This window comes from Pelophylax lessonae, assembly GCF_965119305.1.
Source record: "Pelophylax lessonae genome assembly, chromosome: 1".
In the NCBI taxonomy this organism is placed as follows: domain Eukaryota; kingdom Metazoa; phylum Chordata; class Amphibia; order Anura; family Ranidae; genus Pelophylax; species Pelophylax lessonae.
In genome coordinates, this window is record NC_138768.1 from 865714986 (window position 1) to 865739625 (window position 24640).

At 45.4% G+C, this 24640-nt stretch overlaps 2 protein-coding genes across 4 annotated transcripts in view; both read right to left on the reverse strand.

Annotated features, from left to right (window-relative positions):
• The window catches only part of LOC309550265 (eotaxin-like), a gene marked incomplete at its 3' end in the record, with an annotated part of 902909 nt that overhangs the window by 427020 nt on the left and 451249 nt on the right, over positions 1-24640 (reverse strand). The gene's annotated exons all lie outside the window — the stretch shown is intronic.
• Positions 11498-24640, reverse strand: part of IL11RA (interleukin 11 receptor subunit alpha) — a 218711-nt gene continuing 205568 nt past the window's right edge. For 2 of the 3 annotated variants that reach the window (XM_082243024.1, XM_082243025.1), the window contains exons 7-12: positions 23917-24080; positions 23670-23826; positions 22117-22185; positions 20710-20812; positions 19038-19117; positions 11498-11944 (exon numbers count right to left, since the gene is read on the reverse strand). In XM_082243024.1, the coding sequence (XP_082099150.1) occupies positions 11928-11944; positions 19038-19117; positions 20710-20812; positions 22117-22185; positions 23670-23826; positions 23917-24080 (590 nt within the window). In that variant the 3' untranslated portion in view covers positions 11498-11927. The remainder of the gene's footprint in view (positions 11945-19037; positions 19118-20709; positions 20813-22116; positions 22186-23669; positions 23827-23916; positions 24081-24640) is intronic. The other variant, XM_082243026.1, reaches the window with a different exon arrangement.

Genomic DNA, 24640 nt, shown 5'->3' on the forward strand with positions numbered 1-24640 from the left:
CCCCTGGGGACCGCTATCCCACTGGCACCAATCATATGGGAATTTCACAGTTTAGCTTTCCTTAACATCTCTCCTAATGGGGGCTCCCTCCTGCCCCTGGCACCATAGCATCTGCATTGGTTGCCATGGTTACCCCATTAGCTCCCAATAGGCTGCTATGACTACTGTTACCCCACTGATTCCCAATAAGCTTCAATGACTACTGTTATCCCACTAGGTCCCAACAGACTGATATAATTACTGTTACCCCACTGGCTCTCAACAGGCTGCTATGGCTCCTGTTACCCCACCAACTCCCAACAGGCTGCTATGACTACTGTTACCCCACTGGCTCCCAACAGGCTGCTATGGCTCATGTTACCCCACCAACTCCCAACAGGCTGCTATGGCTCATGTTACCCCCACTGGCTCCCAAAAGGCTGCTATGACTCCTGTTACCCCACTGGCTCCCAACAGGCTGCTATGACTCCTGTTACCCCACTGGCTCCCAACAGGCTGCTATAGCTCCTGTTACCCTACTGGCTCCCAACACGCTGCTATGACTACTGTTACCCCACTGGCTCCCAACAGGCTGCTATGACTCCTGTTACCCCACTGGCTCCCAACAGGCTGCTATCACTACTGTTACCCCACTGACTCCAAAAAGGCTGCTATGGCCCGTTACCCCACTGGCTTCCAACAGGCTGCTATGACTACTGTTACCCCACTGGCTCATTTTATGCATTTAAAGGATTCATTTTCAATCATGGATGGAACAAATTTTCTGCCAGTACAAGCAGTACCGGGACAGGGTCACCCAGTGCCCAGGGCAAGGTTTCAGATCTGTGCCCCCCTCTTCCACTGTTAATACCTGACTGCTGTTACCCCACTGGCTCCCAGTAGGCTGCTATGGCTACTGTTACCCCACTGGCTCCTTTTATGCATTTAAAGGATTATTTTCCATCATGGATGGAGCAAATCTTCTACCAGGACAAGCAGTACCAGGACAGGGTCACCCAGTTCCCAGGGTAGCATTTCAGAATTGACTCCTGCTACCCCACTGGCTCTGAACAGGCTACTATGACTCCTGTCACCCCAATGGCTCTCAACAGGCTGCCAAGACTACTGCTCCCCACTGGCTCCCAATAGGCTGCTATGACTACCGTTACCCCACTAGGTCCCAACAGGCTGCTATGACTACTGCTCCCCACTGGCTCCCAATAGGCTGCTATGACTACTGTTACCCCACTGGCTCCCAATAGGGTGCTAAGAATACTGGTACTCCGCTGGCTCCTTTTATGCATTTAAAGGATTCATTTTCCATCATGGATGGAACAAATCTTCTACCAGGACAAGCAGTACCAGGACAGGGTCACCCAGTTCCCAGGTTGGCATTTCAGAATTGTGCCCCCCTCCTCCACTGTTAATACCTGACTCCTGCTACCCCACAGGCTCCCAACAGGGTGCTATGACTACTGTTTCCCAACTGGTTCCCAACAAGCTGCTATGACTACTGTTACTCCAGTGGCTCCTTTTATGCATTTAAAGGATTATTTTCCATCGCAGATGGAGCAAATCTTCTACCAGTTATCCCACTGGCTCCCAATAGGCTCCTATGACTACTAGGACAAGCAGTACCGGGACAGGGTTGCCCTGCGCCCAAGGCAAGGATCCAGAATTGCGCCCCCCTCTTCCACTGTTAATAACTGCCATAGAATGGGTGTACCACCCTGCATCTATTTTTAGCCCCCCTTGCTTCTCTGCACCCAGGGCAGTTGCCCCTCCTGCCTACCACTGAGGACAAGTCATCTGAAGGTGGAAATCCTTTAAAAACCATCAGCAAGGAAAACAGTGGGGATGTATTTCTGCACTGTGATAGTGTTCTGTCATGGATAATAATAATACAATTCCTATAATATAGAGCAGAGTATGAGCTTTATAAATCTAAATATCATTCCGTTAAGTGAATTCTTACATCCGTCTTCACAAATCACACACAGGAAGTGACTTACATACATCCAACTGAGATATACAGATTATACTAGCTGTGTGGACAGATGCTGTCCATATCTAGAGTTATTGCTTATATACAGGCTCCGTCACAGACTACATGGCGGGGGAAGGGGAGTCTGTGATGTGCAGGCGTGGAGTAAAAAGCGTTGTTTCTAGGTAGTCACTATTTGCACGCCCGACCTTTGTAGCGTGGACTCTGCTTATAAGGATCCTTTCCATAGTTTTCCAATGCAATATATAATTTTAGTGAACCCCACCCTTGTTAAAGTGTAACACTGGGCATAAAAAATGACATATGTAATGAAGTCTGTGAATAGTTTGGGAAAATACCTATTATGGCCACTGGAGGGAGCTAAGAAGCATTGGTAATCAGCTCCATCCACTGGTCACATTGTGGTAGATTCCCAAACCACTTTGAATGAATAACATTCAAGGCAAATAGAAGAATATTTGATTTTGCTTCATTCGTACAGAAAAAATGTACCAGCATTTTTGCTAAACTAATAGCTATAAAATATTTTTTTTTCTTATAAATGCGTCTCTATGATGGACCACATTATACAAGTCATTTTTAATTCTGCCCATATGTCCACTTTAAGGAAAAAAAAAAAAGAAATCCTCTACATGTCCATTATATACACCATACATTTTTTAGCACAGTTCCTTGCTGATTCTTGCCTGCTTTTATGCTGCACATGTCGAAGCAGGCCATCGCAGTACCAGTACCTGGGCGTGTCTAATTTCTATAATCACATGATCTGGGACAGAAACCTTGCATCCCCAGCACCTCTGCAGACATATGGCAAGGGCAACAGAAAAAAAAAAAAAAAAAAAGGCAAAGGGGGTAAAAAAAAAAAAGTTCAGTGCTGGGGATGCCTAAAACTTTGTCTTAGGTTCTTTGCTAATTTTTTTTTTATCATTTAGACAAATACTAGATGAGATTTCTGGAAATATCTTGCTCAGTGCTCTGTTGACCTGTTGCTTGTACACACTTTTTTTTTTTAAAAAATAGGTATGTATTTTAGGGGCACACTCCCCCTCCCCCCCCCCCCCCCCAAAACACACACACTTTATCAGGGCTGAAAGAAAAGTTTTAAAAACATACAAAAATTGTGAGCATTGCATTTTTTTAGTATTGCTAGCAGTAATTCTGCTTTATCACAAAGGAAAAATCCTTAGGAGTCCAAAGTCTTTATTGTTCAACTGGTTACAACAAGCAGGGCAACGCGTTTCAGAGAGCCACACAATCACCCTTCATCTGGGCTGGAGGAAAAGTAAAACCACCTTAACCCCCGGAAAAGGTCCCCCCCCCCCTTATGGGACATCACAGGTCATCCAGACCATTCACAAAGCATGGTTAGCAGATGCGCAGTAGGAAACCGGCTGTTATCCAAGGCACTCTTATATCAAAGCAAAGAGAGGCGCCTCTAAGTGTAGCAATATGGATACATTTGACCACGTCTGGACCGGAAGATTTTTCACCTTAATGACCAGGCAATTTTTTGCGATCCGGCACTGCGGTATTTTAACTGACAATTTTGCGGACCCTAATGAAATTGATGTTCTTTTTTTTCCCACAAATAGAGCTTTCTTTTGGTGGTATTTGATCACCTCTGCGGTTTTTATTTTTTGCGCTATAAGCAAAAAAAAGAGCGAGAATTAAAAAAAAAAATATATATATATTTTTTTTACTTTCTTCTAATAAACATGATTTTTTTAAATATGTTTATTGGATATGTTTTATAGCAGAAAGTAAAACATATTGTTTTGTTTTTTTTTTTTCCAAAAAATGTCTTTATCAATTTAGGTCAATATGTGGGACTGTGATAGTGCGGCAGGCAATCTGACACTAACTGATGCTTGGTGGGAACTGACTGACATCACCAGTGACACTATTACAGTGACCAGTGCTAATAATATGTACTGTCACTGTACTAATGACACAGGCAGGGAAGGGGTTAAGATTAGGGATAGTCTAATATGGTTTTTCCAGGGCCGATACCGATATTTTGGTCACAACGTATCGGTATTGGCTGATATGGGTTGATATCCTGCACATTCAATCACGCATCCAATGCAGAGTGACCAATACCCCCATCAATGCAGAGTGACCAGTGCCCCCATCAATGCAGAGTGACCAGTGCCCCCATTAATGCAGAGTGACCAGTGCCCCCATCAATGCAGAGTGACCAGTGCCCCCCATCAATGCAGAGTGACCAGTGCCCCCATCCAATGCAGAGTGACCAGTGCCCCCATCAATGCAGAGTGACCAGTGCCCCCATCCAATGCAGAGTAACCAGTGCCCCCATCCAATGCAGAGTGACCAGTGCCCCCACCCAATGCAGAGTGACAAGTGCCCCCATCCAATGCAGAGTGACCAGTGCCCCCATCAATGCAGAGTGACCAGTGCCCCAACAATGCAGAGTGACCAGTGCCCCCATCAATGCAGAGTGACCAGTGCTCCCATCAATGCAGAGTGACCAGTGCCCCATCCAATGCAGAGTGACCAGTGCCCCCATCCATTGCAGAGTGACCAGTGCCCCCATCAATGCAGTGTGACCAGTGCCCCCATCCAATGCAGAGTGATCAATGCCCCCAACAATGCAGAGTGAACAGTGCCCCCATCAATGCAGAGTGACCAGTGCCCTCATCAATGCAGAGTGACCAGTGCCCCCATCCAATGCAGAGTGACCAGTGACCCCATCCAAAGCAGAGTGACCAGTGCCCCCATCCAATGCAGAGTGACCAGTGCCCCCATCCAATGCAGAGTGACCAGTGCCCCCTACCCGGAAATGCTGAATATATATATATATATATGTGATCCAGCGCAGCAGGGCCACATTGTAGCAGTAAAGCTACAGGGGGCGGTCCGAAAGTGGATAAAATACAAACATAAAAATAGTGATAAACAATATTAAAAAAAAAAAAATGTAGTGCGGCTTTATCGCCATTTTTTTGTGTCATTTCAAATGTTTCCTCCAGCCCTGATAAAGGGGGATTGTGTGACCCTCCGAAATGCGTTGGCCAGCTTGATGTAACCAGTTGAACAGTAAAAACGTTGCACTCTTAAGGATTTTCATATGGCGCTCTTGTTGACCTATTACATTTGTGTCCAATATCCTTTTTAATCTATTTCTAAGCTTTGAATTTTCACACCAGGCGATGGATTGGTGGCATTTAGAAGGAGGAGCAGTAAGACACAGCCACTGTGCAGCACTACTAAGCAACACAACACAGCACAGCACACAGATTTAAAAGGCAGTTTTGGCCACCATTGCCCCCCCCCCCCCCCCCCGGATGTATAAAATGACAATGTACAACAAAGTAACACGATTTATAAAACACTGACACAGACGGATACAATTATATACATTTCGCTGATCACATCAAAAAACAAACAAAACAAAAAAGAAAGTAAAATTGATAGACTCAAAATGATTGGCTGATTCAACTGTAGGAAAATACAGAACTCTTAGCAGAATGTATCATTTATATCAGCTTAGAGCCTCACATTTTTTTTTCTTCCCAGAAAGGTGACTGTTTTTTAAAGTGTATGTATAGTTTTTTATTTCCTTTTGAATGGAGCGGGAAAGAATTTGAACCCCTGTCAGGTGGGAACACCCAAAACTCCCAGCTGGACAGCAGCAGAGTTAGTTAGGATGGCAGAGAGATCTCACTGTTGGAGTATCCAAGACATATAGAAAGCCAATGGGTAACACAGCCAGGGCCACTGATAAGGCAGTACAGCCAGCCCTCCTGTACTGGGCCCGGGCCCAATCAGTTAAAAAGGGGGTCCAGGCACATGCTAAATAGGAGGGCCGGCTGTACTGTCTTATTGCAGACACCGATCCTCTGCTGCCTCCCCCTGCATCACTGCTAGCTTCTCCTCATATATATAGGAAGCCAATGGGTAACACAGCCAGGGCCACTGGTAAGGCAGTACAGCCCTCCTGTACTGGGCCCGGGCCCCATCAGTTAAAAAGGGGGTCCAGGCACATGCGGGGTAGGAGCGCCAGCTGTTCTGTTTTATTGCAGACACCGATCCTCTTCTGCCTCCCCCTGCATCACTGCCAGCTTCTCCTCATATATATAGGAGTCTAATGGGTAACACAGCCGTGGCCACTGGTAAGGCAGTAGAGCCAGCCCTCCTGTACTCGGCCCGGGCCCCATCAGTTAAAAAGGGGGTCCAGGCACCTGCTGAGCAGGAGGGCCGGCTGTACTGTTTTATTGCAGACACAGATGTTCTTCTGCCTCCCCCTGCATCACTGCCAGCTTCTCTTCATATATATAGGAGTCTAATGGGTAACACAGCCAGAGCCACTGGTAAGGCAATACAGCCAGCCCTCCTGTACTGAGCCCAGACCCCATCAGTTAAAAAGGGGGTCCAGGCACATGCTGAGTAGGAGGGCCGGCTGTACTGTCTTATTGCAGATACCGGTCCTCTTCTGCCTCCCCCTGCATCACTGCCAGCTTCTCCTCTTTCTCCCTCTGGCTGCACTGTGGTCCTAGCACATGCACCCCTTCAATCTGCTGTCTGGGCCCCCCCCTCCCTGTATCCCCCTTTCCCCCACAGCACCACCGGTTTCCCCTCTCTCCCGCTGGCAGCTGCTGCGGGCACACAGGTGGATGTTTCAAGATAGATAGCTGTGGAAGAGGCCGGCAAATATGTAATTTACTGGCCCGTTCCTTTCCTGAATGAACACAGTGAGAGATTGGTACCAAAAACTCCTGTGTCCATTCATTACTGAAGCATAGTAAATGGCGTCACCCTGGAGGGGTGGGGGGGGGATTTATGGGGCCCCATGATTTCTAACAGCAGCGCAGAAAAAAGCACACCAGGATCCACCATAATTTATCACTTTTGAGTGACCGGAAAGAATAAAAAAAAAAGCGTAACAAACTATACTGTATACTCCTATATACAAATTATGGAGTCTGAAGTTAAAAGACGCTTCATATATTTGCAATCATGAATCTGAATACTAATCAGCAGACATAACATCAACTGAATGCAGCTGATTTTCGTCCATCACCGGAGAAGGTCAGTAAGTTTCGGCACACACACAATCAAGATCGGATGATCAGGCTGAAAGCAAAGAATTATTGGCAGTCAGTGGTTGACCGTATCTACAATGGGCCCCTGTGTAAGACCAATATTTGGGCTCTGCTGTGCAACTGCTGGAAAAGTAAAACCACTTAATCACGGTGTATGGATTGGCAGGTAGATAGAAGTGACCTGTGTCCAAGTCTACATGCCAACAAGAAGGGTCCCAGCACCCATTTTACTCAGGTAGGGTATAAATGGACCCCTAAATCCCAGGAGGTCCTTGTGCAGAAACAAAAATGGTTGAATATCATGCACCTTTCTCTCTCTGTATGTGTCAAGACACCTTTAATAGGAGGTATATATGGGCCATTGGGGAATAGGGATGGGCAACCACAAAACACTTCCAAAAACTGAGGATCCAGCCAATTATTCTCAAAGTGTGACTTCTGATCCCTCCCGCCTGCACAGTTCTTGACAAAGAGACCCTGTCCTGATGACTTAAGCTCACTACAGCAGTGAGAAGGGCCAAAAATGAACTCACTGAGCCAGTGGCGGAATGGCAGAGCCCTGTCAAAGTGGGACCTTTGACATTTTGAGCTGCGATAGGAGTAAAGGACCCCTGGGACCGATGGAAAGGGGTCCTGGGACCAGTGGCAAAGGCTCAGTTTCAGCCACCATTTCCCTGGGATCAGTAGGAAGGGCCCTGGGACAGGTGGAAAGGGGCCCTGGGACCAGTGGCAAGCTATGCCTCTGAACCAAGCCCCCAACCTTATCTTCTCCAATCTTATCTTCTCCAAAAAGTTCCTCTTTGCCCAGTTTCAGCCACCATTTACCTGGGATCAGTGGGAAGGGCCCTGGGACCGATGGAAAGGGGTCCTGGGACCAGTCGCAAAGGCCCCATGACCAGTGACAAGGGACTGATGGAAAGGGCCCCAGGATGGGGTCAGGGGGGCCCTTCATGGTTTCTTTCACAGGTGCCCTGAAGGTTCTAGTTATGCCTCTGAACCAAGTCCCCAACCTTATCTTCTCCAAAAAGTTCCTCTTTGCCCAGTTTCAGCCACCATTTCCCTGGGATCAGTGGGAAGGGCCCTGGGACCCATGGAAAGGGGCCCTGGGACCGGTGGCAAGCTATGCCTCTGAACCAAGTCCCCAACCTTATCTTCTCCAAAAAGTTCCTCTTTGCCCAGTTTCAGCCACCATTTCCCTGGGATCAGTGGGAAGGGCCCTGGGACCAATGGAAAGGGGTCCTGGGACCAGTCGCAAAAGCCCCAGGACCAGTGGCAAAGGACTGATGGAAAGGGCCCAGGATCGGGTCAGGGGGGCCCTTCATGGTTTCTTTCACAGGGGCCCTGAAGGTTCTAGTTATGCCTCGGCACCAAGCCCCCACCTTATGTTCTCCAAAGAGTTCCTCTTTGCCCAGTTTCAGCCACCATTTCACTGCTGCAGAAAATTGACAATTCCAGGAGTGTCGGATCGTATATTCTCCCTAGTTCTCTGCATCATTAGAACGTTCCCACTGGGGCCCCTGAAATCAGAAACAAGATGGTGGCACACAACAGCAAATGGGCAGCATTTGGTGAACAATGGATGGAGACAACTTTCCAAATCAACACACGTCTACAGGTATGTGGGCAGATAGAGAGTAAACAGATGAAGTAAGACTAAATCTACTGGGTGCAGGGTCACTTTAAATTGCTGCTTTCACATTGGTTAAAGGCGTTGCTCTATATAGAACACAATCCTAGATTAATGCCCAGGTAATTGATATACAGCTTGTTAACTGAGTTCCCTTATTAGCCTATAGCTTAACCAGCTGACTAGTACAGTTTGTCTCCATACTGAAGGCCCAAAACTGCTAGAGCCCATAAAAGGCAAGAAAAGTGCAAACAGTGAAAATCGGGGACCCTTGTGGGTTGAACACGTGGTTACTTCTCTGATTCTAAATGTTGCATGATTTAATAAGTACTAAGCAGGGGCGGACTGACCATTCGGGGATTAGGGCACTGCTCGAGGGCCCAGGGTCAGTAGGGGGCCCCATGAGAGGCTATACACTACAGAAAGAAGCCAGGAACTTCCATGCAGGCTATGCTGTGGTAGATATTTAAATGCCCACTCTATGTGGCTGAGCTGCAATTTGTAGGTGGGGCTTTGTGTGGCTTGAGTGTGGACACAGGGGGCCCCATGATCTCTGATTGCCCGGGGGCCCCATGAGTTGTCAGTCCACCCCTGGTACTAAGTCTACTTGCAATCAGTTTTATAAGTGTCCCTCCTTGTGTAGAGATTATGGGGTTATCAAAAACTAAAATGGATTTCCAGGAGGAACGGAGGGAATCCAACTGCAGCTATTTTCGGGACAGAAATCTGCCATGACCAAAATTTCACCCACAGGGACATCTACTGGTAAAATCTGATATAACAGCCTGACCTGAAAATATTTCTAAGGCAAGCTCTTGTTTTTTTACAGTTGGATTTCAGTCCTCTGAGAAAGAATAACGGGGGTATAACTGTTATCTCCTGAGTTTTCAGGAGGCAAAGACCATGATACTACACAGAGAATTACAGTTTCCAAGTTCTTCTGAAGAAAACCTGAAAGACCCTCTTATTTTTATTAATATTTCAATCTTCCCTCCTTTTTTCCATTGGTTTAATAAGCCATTGGAACTAAGAGAGAGACATTGTTCCTGTGACCCAACTCAGATGAGGGTCACCTTGGTTTTCCCTACGTCTTCTCGTAGGTTGGATATGGCAGTGAATAGCTGACCCTGAAATGTGACATCACAAGGTTCTCTATTGGCGCTTTTCTACTGCATGGAACCGAACGGTTCGGCTCACTTTTGTGCTTTTCCACTGCTGGTACCGCATGGTACGGTGTGGGAACGGTTCGGTACGGTGCGGCGGCGCTTTTCCACTGCATGGAACCGAACGGTTCGGCTCACTTTTGTGCTTTTTTGTGCTGGTACCATATGGTACGGTGTGGGAACGGTTCGGTATGGTACAGTACGGCGGCGCTTTTCCACTTCTGGTACCGCATGGTACGGTGTAGGAACGGTTCGGTACGGTGCGGCGGCGCTTTTCCACTGCATGGAACCGAACGGTACGGCTCTCAAAAACAGTACCACCTCGATTGTGATTCCAAAAGGTACCATACCGGTACCATATCCCACAATCTTTTGCATGCAGTCACTACTAGCCACTGATTGGTCAGAGAATCGTTGTTATCCCACCCACTTAACTTTAGTACTACTTTAGTGGAAAAGCAAACCGTACCAAACCGTACCGAACCGTTCCAACACCGTACCATGCGGTACCAGCAGTGGAAAAGCAAACCGGGCCAAGCAGGGCCGAGTAGAGCCGAGCCGGTACTTGCAGTGGAAAAGTGCCATAACCTTCTCCAAAATGCCCCTCGTAAACCAACTTCTCATTATACCAAAACCAGAGTTTTCAGGGAGCCCCAAAATCCTCATTGAACATAGACATCCCCTTTAATGCCATAATTAGTTCTGGTGTAAACCCCTCGACCTATAGGAGCCAATAGTGCCATCAGGCTTCAGAAGTCCAGAAATATCTCATACTATGTACACTTTTCATTGGGGATCATGGCTTTTGGTGGCTCAAAATAATATCAGCTGGTACTATGTGAAGGTTCTTAAGCGTGCGTCCCTCGGCCATGGACCAAAGTGATGATGGGCAGCTTACACTGCCCTCTATGTCCATTTACACCTTTCCTCCAAGGTGGACACTTTGACGTCCAGATTATTGAAAGAACTTCGTTCCATGCACAGGTTCTGGATGCATTTTATGAACAGACCAGAACCAGATTTCATACTGGGTCGGTAAGGATGGCCAGGGCCAGACTCAATGGGTGAGCAGAAGAAGTGGCCACCTTGGATGCTTTAGCAGGGTTCGAAAAGGGCATGACCTGCAACTTATGTAGTTCACAGCTCATGGAGGGAAGCAGTGTACTTTGGCCTTTCACCTTGGGTGCGAAAAGACCTTGTCCCGGGTGGCTTTGTTATTACAATGGATTGGAAATACGACAAAATTCCATTAAGCAGGAGAAACATTGCCCCCCCACTCGCTGGTGAAGCCAACTCTGGTTAGACTTCACATCTAAATTAGCTCTATAAATCATTAGGTTTATAACGGGTTGTGCTCAACTCTACAAATATGGCATCCAAGTCGATTAAGAACTACATTTGACCAATGGTTGGGCTCCATAAGTTCTTCCATCCTCCAGCCACATGTATTATCTCTGTAATATAAGCACAACAGCTGCATGACTGCAGAACACCATGAAAAAAAAAGTCTATGTGGTAGCAGCATTGATCGGTTAGTTGAACTACAGTCAACAGCCAGCACGGGACCCGACAGTCCGGTTAGTTAATGCATGGAAAAAAATATATGCAGAATTCAGAAGCCAGAGACGCTTTCTTAAGAGTTCTGGAACACGAGGCTTCCATTGACAATAAAAGTTTCCAAAAAGTCACATTATCCGCCTGGCTCCTGAGGTTTGCTATCAGTCACGACTAGTGTTTAGTCTACCAGGTCTTTTGCATTATGGTTTTCTGACGTTGTTATAGAGTGTTTATTGTTTTTTTTTTATTCATTTTTTAAATGTTATCTTAGTGAGCTGCCGTAAATGGTGAGTGACTTGTCAGTTAGGTCCTTCAGGAGAGAAAGCATCCTGCAGATCCGGTGGAAGGTGCTTGTCTGCCCCCTGGTGGACAGCTAATGGAATGGCAGTGCCTCCAACACAGCCAAGTTTACCCTCATCTCTCTATTGTCCATGGTAGAGAGTCATGATAGATGCAAAAACAGATGCATTTCTCCTCCTCCCGGGGAAAACGGTTTCCTTGTCAGATCTGGACTTCATTTTTTCTTTGCGTAACTACAAAATCTGTGTTTCTGAGGAAAGAAAAGAGGGTTAAAGAAAATAGTAATAGAGGTTTTATTATTATTATTATTATTATTATTATTATTATACAGGATTTATATAGCGCCAACAGTTTGCACAGCGCTTTACAATGTGAGGAAGATAATACAGTTACAATACAATTCAAAACAGGAGGAACTAGAGGGCCCTGCTCGTTAGAGCTTACAATCTAGAATTAGCATTAGACTCTAAAGCACAGGTGTCAAACACAAGGCCCGCAGGCCGAATCCAGCCCTCCAGGCCATTTCATGTGGTCCTTGCACCTCTCCTGCAGCTGCATCTCTGCCCCACCTTGTCTCAGCAGACGGCAGCAGAGAGGACAGAACTCCTCAGCCAGATCCTGTGCTTTCCCCTGCAGCTGCAGAGAGGACCACCCCCCCAACTCAGAAGTTGGCAGAGAGGAGGACACAACTCCTCCTACAGATCCTGCACCTCTCTGTGCCCCTGCAGCACCCCCTCCTCTCTGCCTCCACTGGTCTTAGCATTCAGCAGACGCTGGAAGCTAGAAAGAGATAATTGGGGAAATATGGACTTTATAGGCACTAGTAGCTTAAAAAATACATTGTTTGACAATTTGAAACAGGAGATTTCCAAACAAAAATAGAAACAAGAATAGAAATATATTGCCTCAGTAGGCATATGTGACATGGATTTAACAATCACAATTGTGGTATAAAGCAAAAGTATATATCAAGTATCAGAGTAAATGACAAGATATATACGTCACATCTTATAGGTCTCATAGACAATGTTTGTCTGCCCCCCGGTGGACAGCTGGAATACAATAAAAATTGTATTTTTTAAGCTACTTGTGCCTATAAAGCCCATATTTCCCCAATTATCTCTTTCTAATTAACTAGGATGTGGCACTTCCCCATTTATTTTGTGCCCAGATTTACTGCGTTCTGGTAGCGCATCCCCTAACTTAATCTAGACTTTGGAAGCTGACTCCAGCCCTCCTCCAGACCCTGCAGTTGCTGCTTCCCAGCTCTGCCTCCAGCTTTTTCACAGCAGCAGCACATGGTAAAGGGGATGCACTGTGATGTAAGGCAGTGGTTCTCAATTCCGGTCCTCGGGACCCACTAACAGGCCAGATTTTAAGTATTACCTTGGGGGATGCAGACTAGAATACTGCAATCACTGAGCAGCAAATTAGATCACCTGTGATGTAATTTAGTTATCTTGCAAACCTGGCCTGTTGGTGGGTCCCGAGGACCGGAGTTGGGAACCACTGATGTAAGGGAGGGTGGGGGCTCTTGACTTCTGATAGTGGTGGGCTATAGATAGAACCGGTCCTTTGGGGGCGACCATAATGCTGATGAAATTGTGTTTGACACTACTGTTCTAAAGTGATTCTACAGTCAGTGATGATTTGGGGAGCCGTGTCATCTGCTGGAGTCCAAAGTCAAAAAGTCCAAAGTCAGCCCTCTACCAGGAAATTCTAGAGCTCTTCATGCTTCCCTCAGCTGATCAGTTTTATGGAGATGCTGATTTCATTTTCCATCAGGACTTGGCACCGCCCACACTGCCAAACCTACCAATACCTGGTCACATGATCATGGGATCACTGTGCTTGATTGGCCAGCAAACTCGCCTGACCTAAACCCCATAGAGAATCTGTGGGGTATTGTCAAGAGGAAGATGAGAGACACCAGACCCAACATAGCAGATTAGTTGAAGGCCGATATCAAAGCAACCTGGGCTTCCGTAACACCTCAGCAGTGCCACAGGCTGATCTCCTCCATGCCACGCCGCATTGATGCAATAATTCATCTAAAAAAATGTTTAGCGCCAAAACATGTTTAACCACTTTACAACCGGAGGATTTTGCTGTCTTCCGTCCAGGCCACTTTTTGCGATTCGGCGCTGTGCGACTTCAACTGACAATTGCGCGGTCGTGCGACGCCGTACCCAAACGAAATTTACGTCCTTTTTTTCCCACAAACAGAGCTTTCTTTTGGTGGTATTTGATAACCTGTGCGATTTTTACTTTTTGCGCTATAAACAAAAAAAGAGCGTTTATTTTGAAAAAATAACAATATTTTTCACATTTTTTTATATGAAATTCCCCCCAAAAAAGATGTAAAAACCAATTTTTTTAAAAGTTTTTGGCCAATTTGTTTTATGCTACATATGTTTGGTAAAAAAAATCGCAATAAGCGTATTTTGATTGGTTTGCGCAAAAGTTATTGCGTTTACTAACAAAGGGAAAGATTTCTGTCATTTTTGGTGTTTTTTTTTTAACGCGTAATGGCGGCGATCTGCGATTTTTTTTGCAGGACTGCGACATTGCGGCGGACAGACCGGACCCCTGACTGACATTTTTGACACTTTTGGGGGTACCAGTGACATTACTGCAGTAATCAGTGCTATATATATGCACTGTTACTGTAAAAATGACACTGGCAGGGAAGGGGTTAATTTTATTGGAGAGGGAGGGGTTAATGTATGCCTGGTGCTTACTGACGTGTGGGGGGGGAGGTGACTTTGTGAGACAGGGACAGATCGGATGTCCAGCTATGCTGAACAGTCCGATCTGTCACTCCCTGTCACTATGGAGATCCGCCCGCTGTGTTTACACACAGCGGGCGGATCTCCAGACTCGATCCCCGACGATCGGGTAAGAGCAGCGGCGATCGCCGCTGCTCCTCCCCTGGCCCGACTCCCGCTGTGAATGAAAACAGCGGGAGCGAGCCTCCGGCGGCGCGCAAGCGCCGCCCAGAAGGGGAGGAGTCCAGTCACGTTAATACTACGTGGCTGGACGGGAACGAGCCACTCTGCCGCAGTAGTATTACTGTGAGCGGTTGCAGAGTGGTTAACGACTTGCCGACCAGTCACGTTTAATGTACTGCGGCAAAGTGGCTCGTTATCGTCTGGCGACGTAGACCTACATCACCAGACATTCCCCTCTCTCGGCGGCGCGCGGGGAGCCAGGGCCAGGGGAGGAGCGGCGGTGATCACCGCTGCTCTTCCCCGATCGTCGGGGATCGAGTGTGGAAATCCGCCCGCTTGTGTAAACAAAGCGGGCGGATCTCCTAAGTGACAGGCAGGGTCAGATTGCAGGGTTGAGCATAGTTGAACCCTCGATCTGTCCCTGTGTCACTCAGTCCCCTCCCCCCACACACGTCAGTAAGCACCAGGCATACATTAACCCCTCCCTCTCCAATAAAGTTAAACCCCTTCCCTGCCAGTGTCATTTTTACAGTAACAGTGCATATTTATAGCACTGATTACTGCAGTAATGTCACTGGTACCCCCAAAAGTGTCAAAAATGTCAGTCAAGGGTCCGATCTGTCCGCCGCAATGTCGCAGTCCCGCTAAAAAAAAAAAAAATCGCAGATCGCCGCCATTACTCGTTAAAAAAAAAAAAACACCAAAAATGACAGAAATCTTTCCCTTAGTTAATAAACGCAATAACTTTTGCGCAAACCAATCAAAATACGCTTATTGTGATTTTTTTTACCAAACATAGGTAGCAGAAAACAAATTGGCCTAAAATGTTAAAACATTTTGATTTTTACATTTTTTGGGGGGGGAATTTCATATTAAAAAAATGTGAAAAATATTGTTATTTTTTCAAAATTGTCGCTCTTTTTTTGTTTATAGCGCAAAAAGTAAAAATCGCACAGGTGATCAAATACCACCAAAAGAAAGCTCTGTTTGTGGGGAAAAAAGGACATAAATTTAGTTTGGATACAGCGTTGCATGACCGCGCAATTGTCCGTTAAGTAACGCAGTGCCGAATCGCAAAATATGGCCTGGTCAGGAATGGGGTAAAACCTTTCGGTCATAAAGCGGTTAAAAATACGCTCATTGAGAATTTTTTTTGTCAAAGTCATGTAGCTAAATACATTTTGGCCTAAATATATGACAAAAATTTAATATATTGGATATTTTTTAACTGTCAAAGTAGAAAAATATTGTTATTTTTTCAAAATTTTCGCATTTTTTTATTAATATCGCAAAAAATAAAAATCACACAGGTGATCAAATACCACCAAAAGAAAGCTCTGTTTGTGGGAAAAAAAGGACGTAAATTTCGTTTGGGTACAGCGTTGCATAACCGCGCAATTGTCAGTTAAAGTCGCACAGTGCCGAATCGCAAAAAGTGGCCCAGACGTAAGACAGCAAAATCCTCCGGTGGTAAAGTGGTTAAAGTGATTGCAACGTCTCGTTTTTTTCCTATAAAAATAACAAACATGTTATACTTACCTCCATTGTGCAGTTGGTTTTGTACAAAGCAGCCCGGATCCTCCTCTTCTCGGGTCCCTCCTCTGTGATCCTGGCCCCTCCCTCCTGTTCAGTACCCCCATACCAAGCAGCTTGCTATGGGGGCACCCGAGCTGAGGCACAGCTCCGTGTGTCCATTCAGACACAGAGCCCCAACCTGGCTCTGTCCCCTCTCTCCCCTAATTGGCTAGCTGACTTTGATTGACAGCAGCAGCAGCCAATTGCACTGCTGCTGTATCTCAGGCAATCAGGAGGGAGAATCTCAGGCGGCTGAGACACTCGTGGACATCGCTGGACAGAGCAGGACCTCAGGTAAGTATTAGGGGGGGTCAAGGGGGGCTGCTGTACACAGACAGCTTTTTATCCTAATGCATAGAATGCATCAGGATTAAAAAACCTTCTGCCTTTACAACTCCTTTAAGTGACAATAAACAATGAGTGAACAAAAACAGGTCCAAAATAGTAAAAATTAAGTAATCCCAACTGTAAATGAAAAGAACTCATGCACAAAATCCCATAAAAAAAATAACTGGTAGGGAAAGTCCGGTGCAGCAATATGAAGGAGTAAAACCTAGTATAGTGATGGCGGGCCATGGCACCCCAGATGTTTTGGAACTACATTTCCCATGATGCTTCACTACACGGCAGAGTGCATGAGCATCATGGGAAACGTAGTTCCAAAACATCTGGGGTGCCAAGGTTCACCACCACTGACCTAGTACATCTTGAAGTGAAGAAAGGTGATCCAACAACGTGCTCCAAGGTCAAACAGCACACCCCATAGAAGTGAACACTCACCAGAACTGATGGCTGCCCCTACAGCAGCATTGAGTGTATATCTCTCATCCCATAAGGTGAAGCTGTCCAGCGACATTCCTCGTCTGGATAAGGCTATGATAAATAAAGCTCCCCAGGAGCAGAGATAACCCTCATAAGTGTAGTATCTTTATTGTAGATGCATTTACCCCTTGATAAAGCCCTATTGGATGAAACGCGTTGGGTAGGAGATATGAGTGCTGGCGTCATGCCGTTGTCCGATTCTGGGTTGGCAGCTTTCAATGTAAGGATTTTATGATTTTTTTTCTTTGGTTTTATGTGTACATGCATCCGCAATAAAGATAATACACTACCAGTTATCATCCTTTTATGGGATTTTGTGCATGAGTTCTTTTCATCTACAGTTGGGAGGTCTTCATTTTCACTATTTTGGAATTGTTTTTGTTCACTCATTGTTTAGTGTCACTAAATCATATTTAGGCGCTACATATTTTTTTACATACTTTTTTTTTTTTTATTGGTCTTATGTAATATTCTAATTTTCTGAGACACTGAATTTTGGGGTGTCACTCGCTGTAAGCCATAATCATCAAAATTAAAAGAAAGAAATGCTTGAAATAGATCACTCTGTGTGTAATCCATCTATATAAAATATACGAGTCTCACTTTTTGAATTGAATTATTGCAATAAATAAACTTTTTGATGACATTCTAATTTTATGAGATGCACCTGTATATACAGTACTGTGTGTAATATATATATACATACACACACACATATATATATATCAATATCTGTATCTTATATATATATCTATATATATATATATATATATATATATATAGATATATATATATATAGATATATAGATAGAGATCTATCTATCTATCTATCTATCTATCTATCTATCTATCTATCTATCTATCTATCTATCTATCTATCTATCTATCTATCTATAGATAGATAGATAGATAGATAGATAGATAGATAGATAGATAGATAGATAGATAGATAGATAGATAGATAGATAGATAGATTTATATTTTTATATACAGTATCTCACAAAAGTGACATCTCACATTTCTTCAATTACAATGTAAAGTAGTGAGTGTACAGCTTGTATAACAGTGTAAATTTTCTGTCCCCTCAAAATAACTCAACACACAGCCATTAATGTCTAAACCGCTGGCAACAAAAGTGAGTACACCCCTAAGTGACAATGTCCAAATTGGGCACGATTAGCCATTTTCCCTCCCCGGTGTCATGTGACTCATTAGTGTTACAAGGTCTCAGGTGTGAATGGGGAGCAGGTGTGTTAAATTTGGTGTTATCGCTCTCACTCATACTGGTCACTGGAAGTTCAACATGGCAACTCATGGCAAAGAACTTTCTGAGGATCTGAGCGGTTTAGACATTAATGGCTGTGTGTTGAGTTATTTTGACGGGACAGCAAATTTACACTGTTATACAAGCTGTACACTCACTACTTTACATTGTAGCAAAGTGTCATTTCTTCAGTGTTGTCACATGAAAAGGTAGAATAAAATATTTACAAAAATGTGAGGGGTGTACTCACTTTTGTGAAATGCTGTACAAAGTAACATTGTTTATAAACATTGATCAGACGGGAGATAGAGAGATACAAAGTAACATTGTTTATAAACATTGATCAGACAGGAGATAGAGAGATACAAAGTAACATTGTTTATAAACATTGATCAGACAGGAGATAGAGAGATACAAAGTGAGCTGTGAGTGCACCATTTCTTTTAGGAGGGGTCTACTAAATATTCCTTGCTTTTATGAGTTGTTGCAGTTGGGTAAATTGCACATTTCGGCCATCAGGGGGCAGACTTTCCTAAGTCATTCTGACATAGAAAGGAATGCAGATTATTCTGTCATATAACCATTGCAACTAGTAATCTTCTTCTACTATATGCTACAAAATGGAAAGGGTAATTTAACCTTTCACTACTGGCTTCATCCTTGTTACATGTTACAAAGATCAGGAACATCCGGGTAATACATACATGTCTATATCCTCCAGTGATACTTACTTGGGAGGGCTTTCATATGAATGGCTGTCAGGAAGTCTGCTTTCATCCCACCGTATTTCACTGTCCGGTCCACTCTCATCCTGCAATAGATAGAAAGGTGACATCCCTGCGTGTGCTACAGTCATACGTGTCCCACACATGACATGGGGACAGCCACATATAAAGTCATTTACTTTGCCATTTATTTTACCTGTACAGCTAATTATAAAAACCAAGATTGTACAACACATCTAAAGCTGAGGGTTAATCTGCATACATTTTGACTTCTCTGGTTCCTCCCTCCGCCCTCATTAACAAACCAATTAAATGTTTAAATACAACTTTTCCATTTCCTTAGTATGACATCACTAGGTCTCGATGCGTCTCTTTGCAATGCAGGCAGATCATGGCTGATGGGAGGGGGGTGACAGGTTGTGTACATAGCTTCCTAAAAACACCACAGCACCCTGCCTGAGTAGTCCTCTCTTAAGATTCCTCAGTCCTGATGGCAATATATTACATTTTTGTTCTTTGGTTTAAAGATGGAAGGTTCCATAATATTTCATTCATCCCATATGCATATATCAAACCAACCATGCTCAACCAGGGTTCCTCCAGAGGTTACCCCCAGGAAGACGTCATATTTGACGAAACGCGCCAGGACCGGCGTGCTGACGTCACCACGCAACAACCCGGAAGGACGGGTGACGGTGTTTTCTTTTGCCGTCTGTTTGTGATAGCACTTTTTATCCTCTCAAATGTGAGTTTACTTATATACTTTTTACAATAAACGGTGGTTTTTACAATATCAGGCTATGGAGGCTGTTTTGTGTTCCACATAGTAATCCTTAAGGACATAATTCTGGGCATACAACGCTTGAGGGCGATATACTTATATACAGACCTTTCCATCAATTGTTCCAGGTCCACCTATCCGATAGCCTTGACTAGGATTGATGTTATCAGGCTCTTTGTCTCATGATCTCTGGTAAGTGCATGAGTGTGTCTTTGTGTACTGAGCACCGTGGAAGAATATTCTACATCTTATCGGTGGAGGACACTCGTTATTCATTTCACTATCTTACACTCAGAGATTTGGGACTTTTATATTGTGTTGTATCTTTTGAACATATTTTTCTATTGAGTATTTTTCCAATCTTCACTTGATTTGGGATCATTTGTATCACAATATTATTTGTACTTAATATTTATTATCACTATTAATATATTTTTTCAGTGTTTTTCATTCATATACACGGTTTTAATTTAGCGCAGCTTTATTTTTATTTGCTTATTTATAGGTGTTTCCCACTTTTTAGCTGCAGCTTTGTTATTGGTTGTATAGCGCAGTTATTTTATTTATACATTCCTCCAGCGGTGGCTAGGGGTTCCTTGAGCTGTGGTTGGTTGACCTCCCATCTGATGGTTCCTTCATAGTTCTGGCGGCAACACCACTTGGCAGAGCAGCATGGCGCTAATGATCTGTTTTGTTGGGTGGCATTGCAAAGAGGGGATTCTAGGGTGCATTTTCCCATTGGATAAAGAGGTTAAGAAAGGGTGCACTACACTCATTGGCTCAGGGTCAGGAACACATGTGAACAGTTGAATATTCTCTGCAGAGAAGAGCCTTCGATATCAAGCCCGTAGTTTCCTTTGTACTGTAGAACATAAAAGCTGCAGTGATGACTCTTACCAGATGAAGGCGCCAGCGATCAGGAAAAGGGCCAGCACCACGAATGCAAAGACTCCCAGCGAGATGAGTACTGCCACTTTCTCTGCGGGGTCACTGTGATCTGCTACAGGGTGTAAATGGGAATATGTATTAGTCCGGGAAATAGAATATGACCTTCAACTTACATTATTACAGGTACAAGGATGGACAATGGTATGTCAGCATTTGGTAGATGCTTGAGAGTTAAACCCTTGACAGTCTCTTCTGTCTTTATTGGTGTTGTCTTTGGTTTGGTTTGTCTCTATTGGTTAGATTTCTGCATTGGGTCTGTACATCTGCTGTGCCCATTATGAGGGGTTCCCACCATCCCTCTGCTGAGTTCCCGGGTCTGTACACCTGCTGTGCCCATTATGAGGGGTTCCCACCATCCCTGTGCTGAGTTCCCAGGTCTGTACACCTGCTGTGCCCATTATGAGGAGTTTTCACCATCCCTGTGCTGAGTTCCCGGGTCTGTACACCTGCTGTGCCCATTATGAGGGGTTCCCACCATCCCTGTGCTGAGTTCCCGGGTCTGTACACTTGCTGTGCCCATTATGAGGGGTTCCCACAATCCCTGTGCTGCGTTGCTGGGTCTGTACACCTGCTGTGCCCATTATGAAGGGTTCCCATCATCCCTGTGCTGCGTTCCTGGGTCTGTACACCTGCTGTGCCCATTATGAGGGGTTCCCACCATCCCTGTACTGAGTTCCAGGGTCTGTACACCTGCTGTGCCCATTATGAGGGATTCCCACCATCCCTGTACTGAGTTCCAGAGTCTGTACACCTGCTGTGCCCATTATGAGGGTTCCCACCATCCCTGTGCTGAGTTCCTGGGTCTGTACACCTGCTGTGCCCATTATGAGGGGTTCCCACCATCCCTATGCTGAGTTCCCAGGTCTGAACACCTGCTGTGCCCATTATGAGGAGTTCCCACCATCCCTGTGCTGAGTTCCTGGGTCTGTACACCTGCTGTGCCCATTATGAGGTTTCTAATATCTTCAATCACCCTGGGATCTTCAGTGCTCCTGTGTCCTCCAATGACCCCAGATCATCTTGCCTCAACCCTGACCCCAGAGCACCCTGTGATTTCCAGAAGCCCCAGAATATCCCTTGTCATCCTATGACTCCAGTTTACCTGGAGTGCCTCGGTACACCTCCATGCAGTGTCAGACATGCTCCGGTATCTCCAGCACTGTCTCTCTCCCTGTGGGTACTGACCCCTGTCCAATCACAAGCGATTCTTCCAATTTTATTGCTCCCTATTCAATTCAGAACCAGCAAAAATATTCAGCGCGATTTGAACCTTCCCTACACCTCCATTGCAGCGTCATCTCATCCCAAAAAAAATCGACGACTATAAGTCACACGTTACTCAAACCGCCAGCTTACCAAATGGCTCCCTTATTTCAGGTTCAGGATCTTCTATAGTGGTTTCATTGCCGATCTCGGGGACTGACCCTGTGAAATGAGCAAAAAATATAACACAAGAAGCTGCCGGGGAAGAATAAGTCAAAGTGGTTGTAAGCCTCAGACATGAAATATGAACAATGCATATCCCTCTATAGTGTTTACTTGTCTCAGTCCAGTGTCATTTCTGTCTGCTGTCTCCTTCCTCTGCTATCAGCATGAGCGACTTCTTACAGGTTTTCCTGACACCAAGAGAAAAAAGGAGACAGGGGAGGGAGCTCCAGCACACAGCCTGTGATTGGCAGCCTCAGCTCTGCTCCTGTGAGCTGTGTGGAGGGGGGTGTGTCCCTTTTCTCCAATCAGGAAAGGGACGCACCCTAATTACCCTGTGTGGTGCAGATTTCCCTTGCTGCACTGTCCTTAGTCCCTTTCTTTGTCTCAAAAGTAAGAGGGTTTGAGATTTGCGGTGCACACCCTATTGCAATAGGCTGTGCACTCCCACTATTCCTCCCACTGATACCAATGATGGGGCACTATTCCTCCCACTGACATCAATGATGGGGCACTATTCCTCCCACTGATACCAATGATGGGGCACTATTCCTCCCACTGATACCAATGATGGGGCACTATTCCTTCCACTGATACCAATGATGGTGCACTATTCCTCCCACTGACACCAATGATGGGGCATTATTCCTCCCACTGACACCAATGATGGTGCACTATTCCTCCCACTGACACCAATGATGGGGCATTATTCCTCCCACTGATACCAATGATGAGGCACGATTCCTCCCACTGACACCAATGATGGGGCACTATTCCTCCCACTGATACCAATGATGGGGCATTATTCCTCCCACTGACACCAATGATGGGGCACTATTCCTTCCACTGATACCAATGATGGGGCACTCTTCTCCCACTGACACCAATGATGGGGCATTATTCCTCTCACTGATACCAATGATGGGGCACTATTCCTCCCACTGACACCAATGTAGGACACTATCTCTTCCACGGAGACCAAGAATGGGGCACTATTTCTTCCACTGACACCAATGGTGGGGTATGCAGCTTCTGTCTCTTTAATCCTCCTTGTCTATGTTCCAGTTTAATCTGGTGCCATGACCTCTGTTCCAGACTTCCCCTTTCAGGGTGGTTACTTTCTCTTGCATGCAAGGACTAAAGTTGTGCTTCTCTACACTGTGTGCATCAATAGAAACACACAGCCCCATAGTCTAGGATGGCAAGCCACTCCACTTCTCCTCCTTCCTCCTCCCTTCTTCAAGCTAACAGACTGACTGGGGACTATAAACTCTTTCTTGTGAAGACTGGAAGTTCAGGGAAGCAGAACTGAGAGAGCAGGAACCAACAGCTTTGAAAGCTGTAAATTGCAAGGACTTCTATGTGATTTGTCACATCTTGTTTCTAAATGTCACTGAGAATGACCTATGCTGGTGACGCATTGTCAGTTGAATATTTCTCCCAATATTCCCTTATCTGTGTGTGAGCTGGTTTGTGTGTGGTACCTGAAAGCTCCTCACTGGTCCATGGTGTGGCTCGGGCCTCAGGGCTCCACTCGCTCCACGTTCCTGCGTCCAGGAAGTCCCTGGCACCCACTTGTAGGATATGCTCCACCCCAACGAATGCATCCGTGATAATGTCCGACAGATTGGCTGTCTCCACCTAGACCGGTGGCATCAAACACAATAAATGGTTATAGTTCTAGAAACACCATGCTGTAACATAGAGGAACACAGAGGACAGGGGACTTACCACAGACCACACCATGTGGAGGACTGGCCGATACTGAATTCGGAACTTCAGCTGGAAATGAGGTTCCTGGGGCCATGTTGGGGGGTACGCCCAAGTGACTCTAAGCCGCCTCGGCGCAAAGGGGATCGGCTCTACCGAAATGTTCTCTGGGGGGTCTGGTTTAACTAGAACACAAAGAATTTAAAGTGACTAAAGTGATAAGATTATCTATTTACATACAATGATAAAGGGCTCTCAACTGCAGCAGTTTCAGTCTACAGCATTGGTCTCCAAACTGTGGCCAAATTTGGCCCTTTGCATGCCTTTATCCCACCCTTGGGAATTCCTTCCACACATATGAAGCACTATTTCTCACATTGATACGTACAATGAGGCACTATTTCTTCCACTGACAACAATGATGGGCCACTATTCCTTCCACGGAGACCAATGATGGGGCGCTATTCCTTCCACGGAGACCAATGATGGGCCACTAATCCTTCCAAGAAGACCAATGATGGGCCACTATTCCTCCCACTGATACCAATGATGGGACACTATTCCTCCCACTGATACCAATGATGGGACACTATTCCTCCCACTGATACCAATGATGGGACACTATTCCTCCCACTGATACCAATGATGGGACACTATTCCTCCCACTGATACCAATGATGGGACACTATTCCTCCCACTGATACCAATGATGGGGCACTATTCCTCCCACTGACACCAATGATGG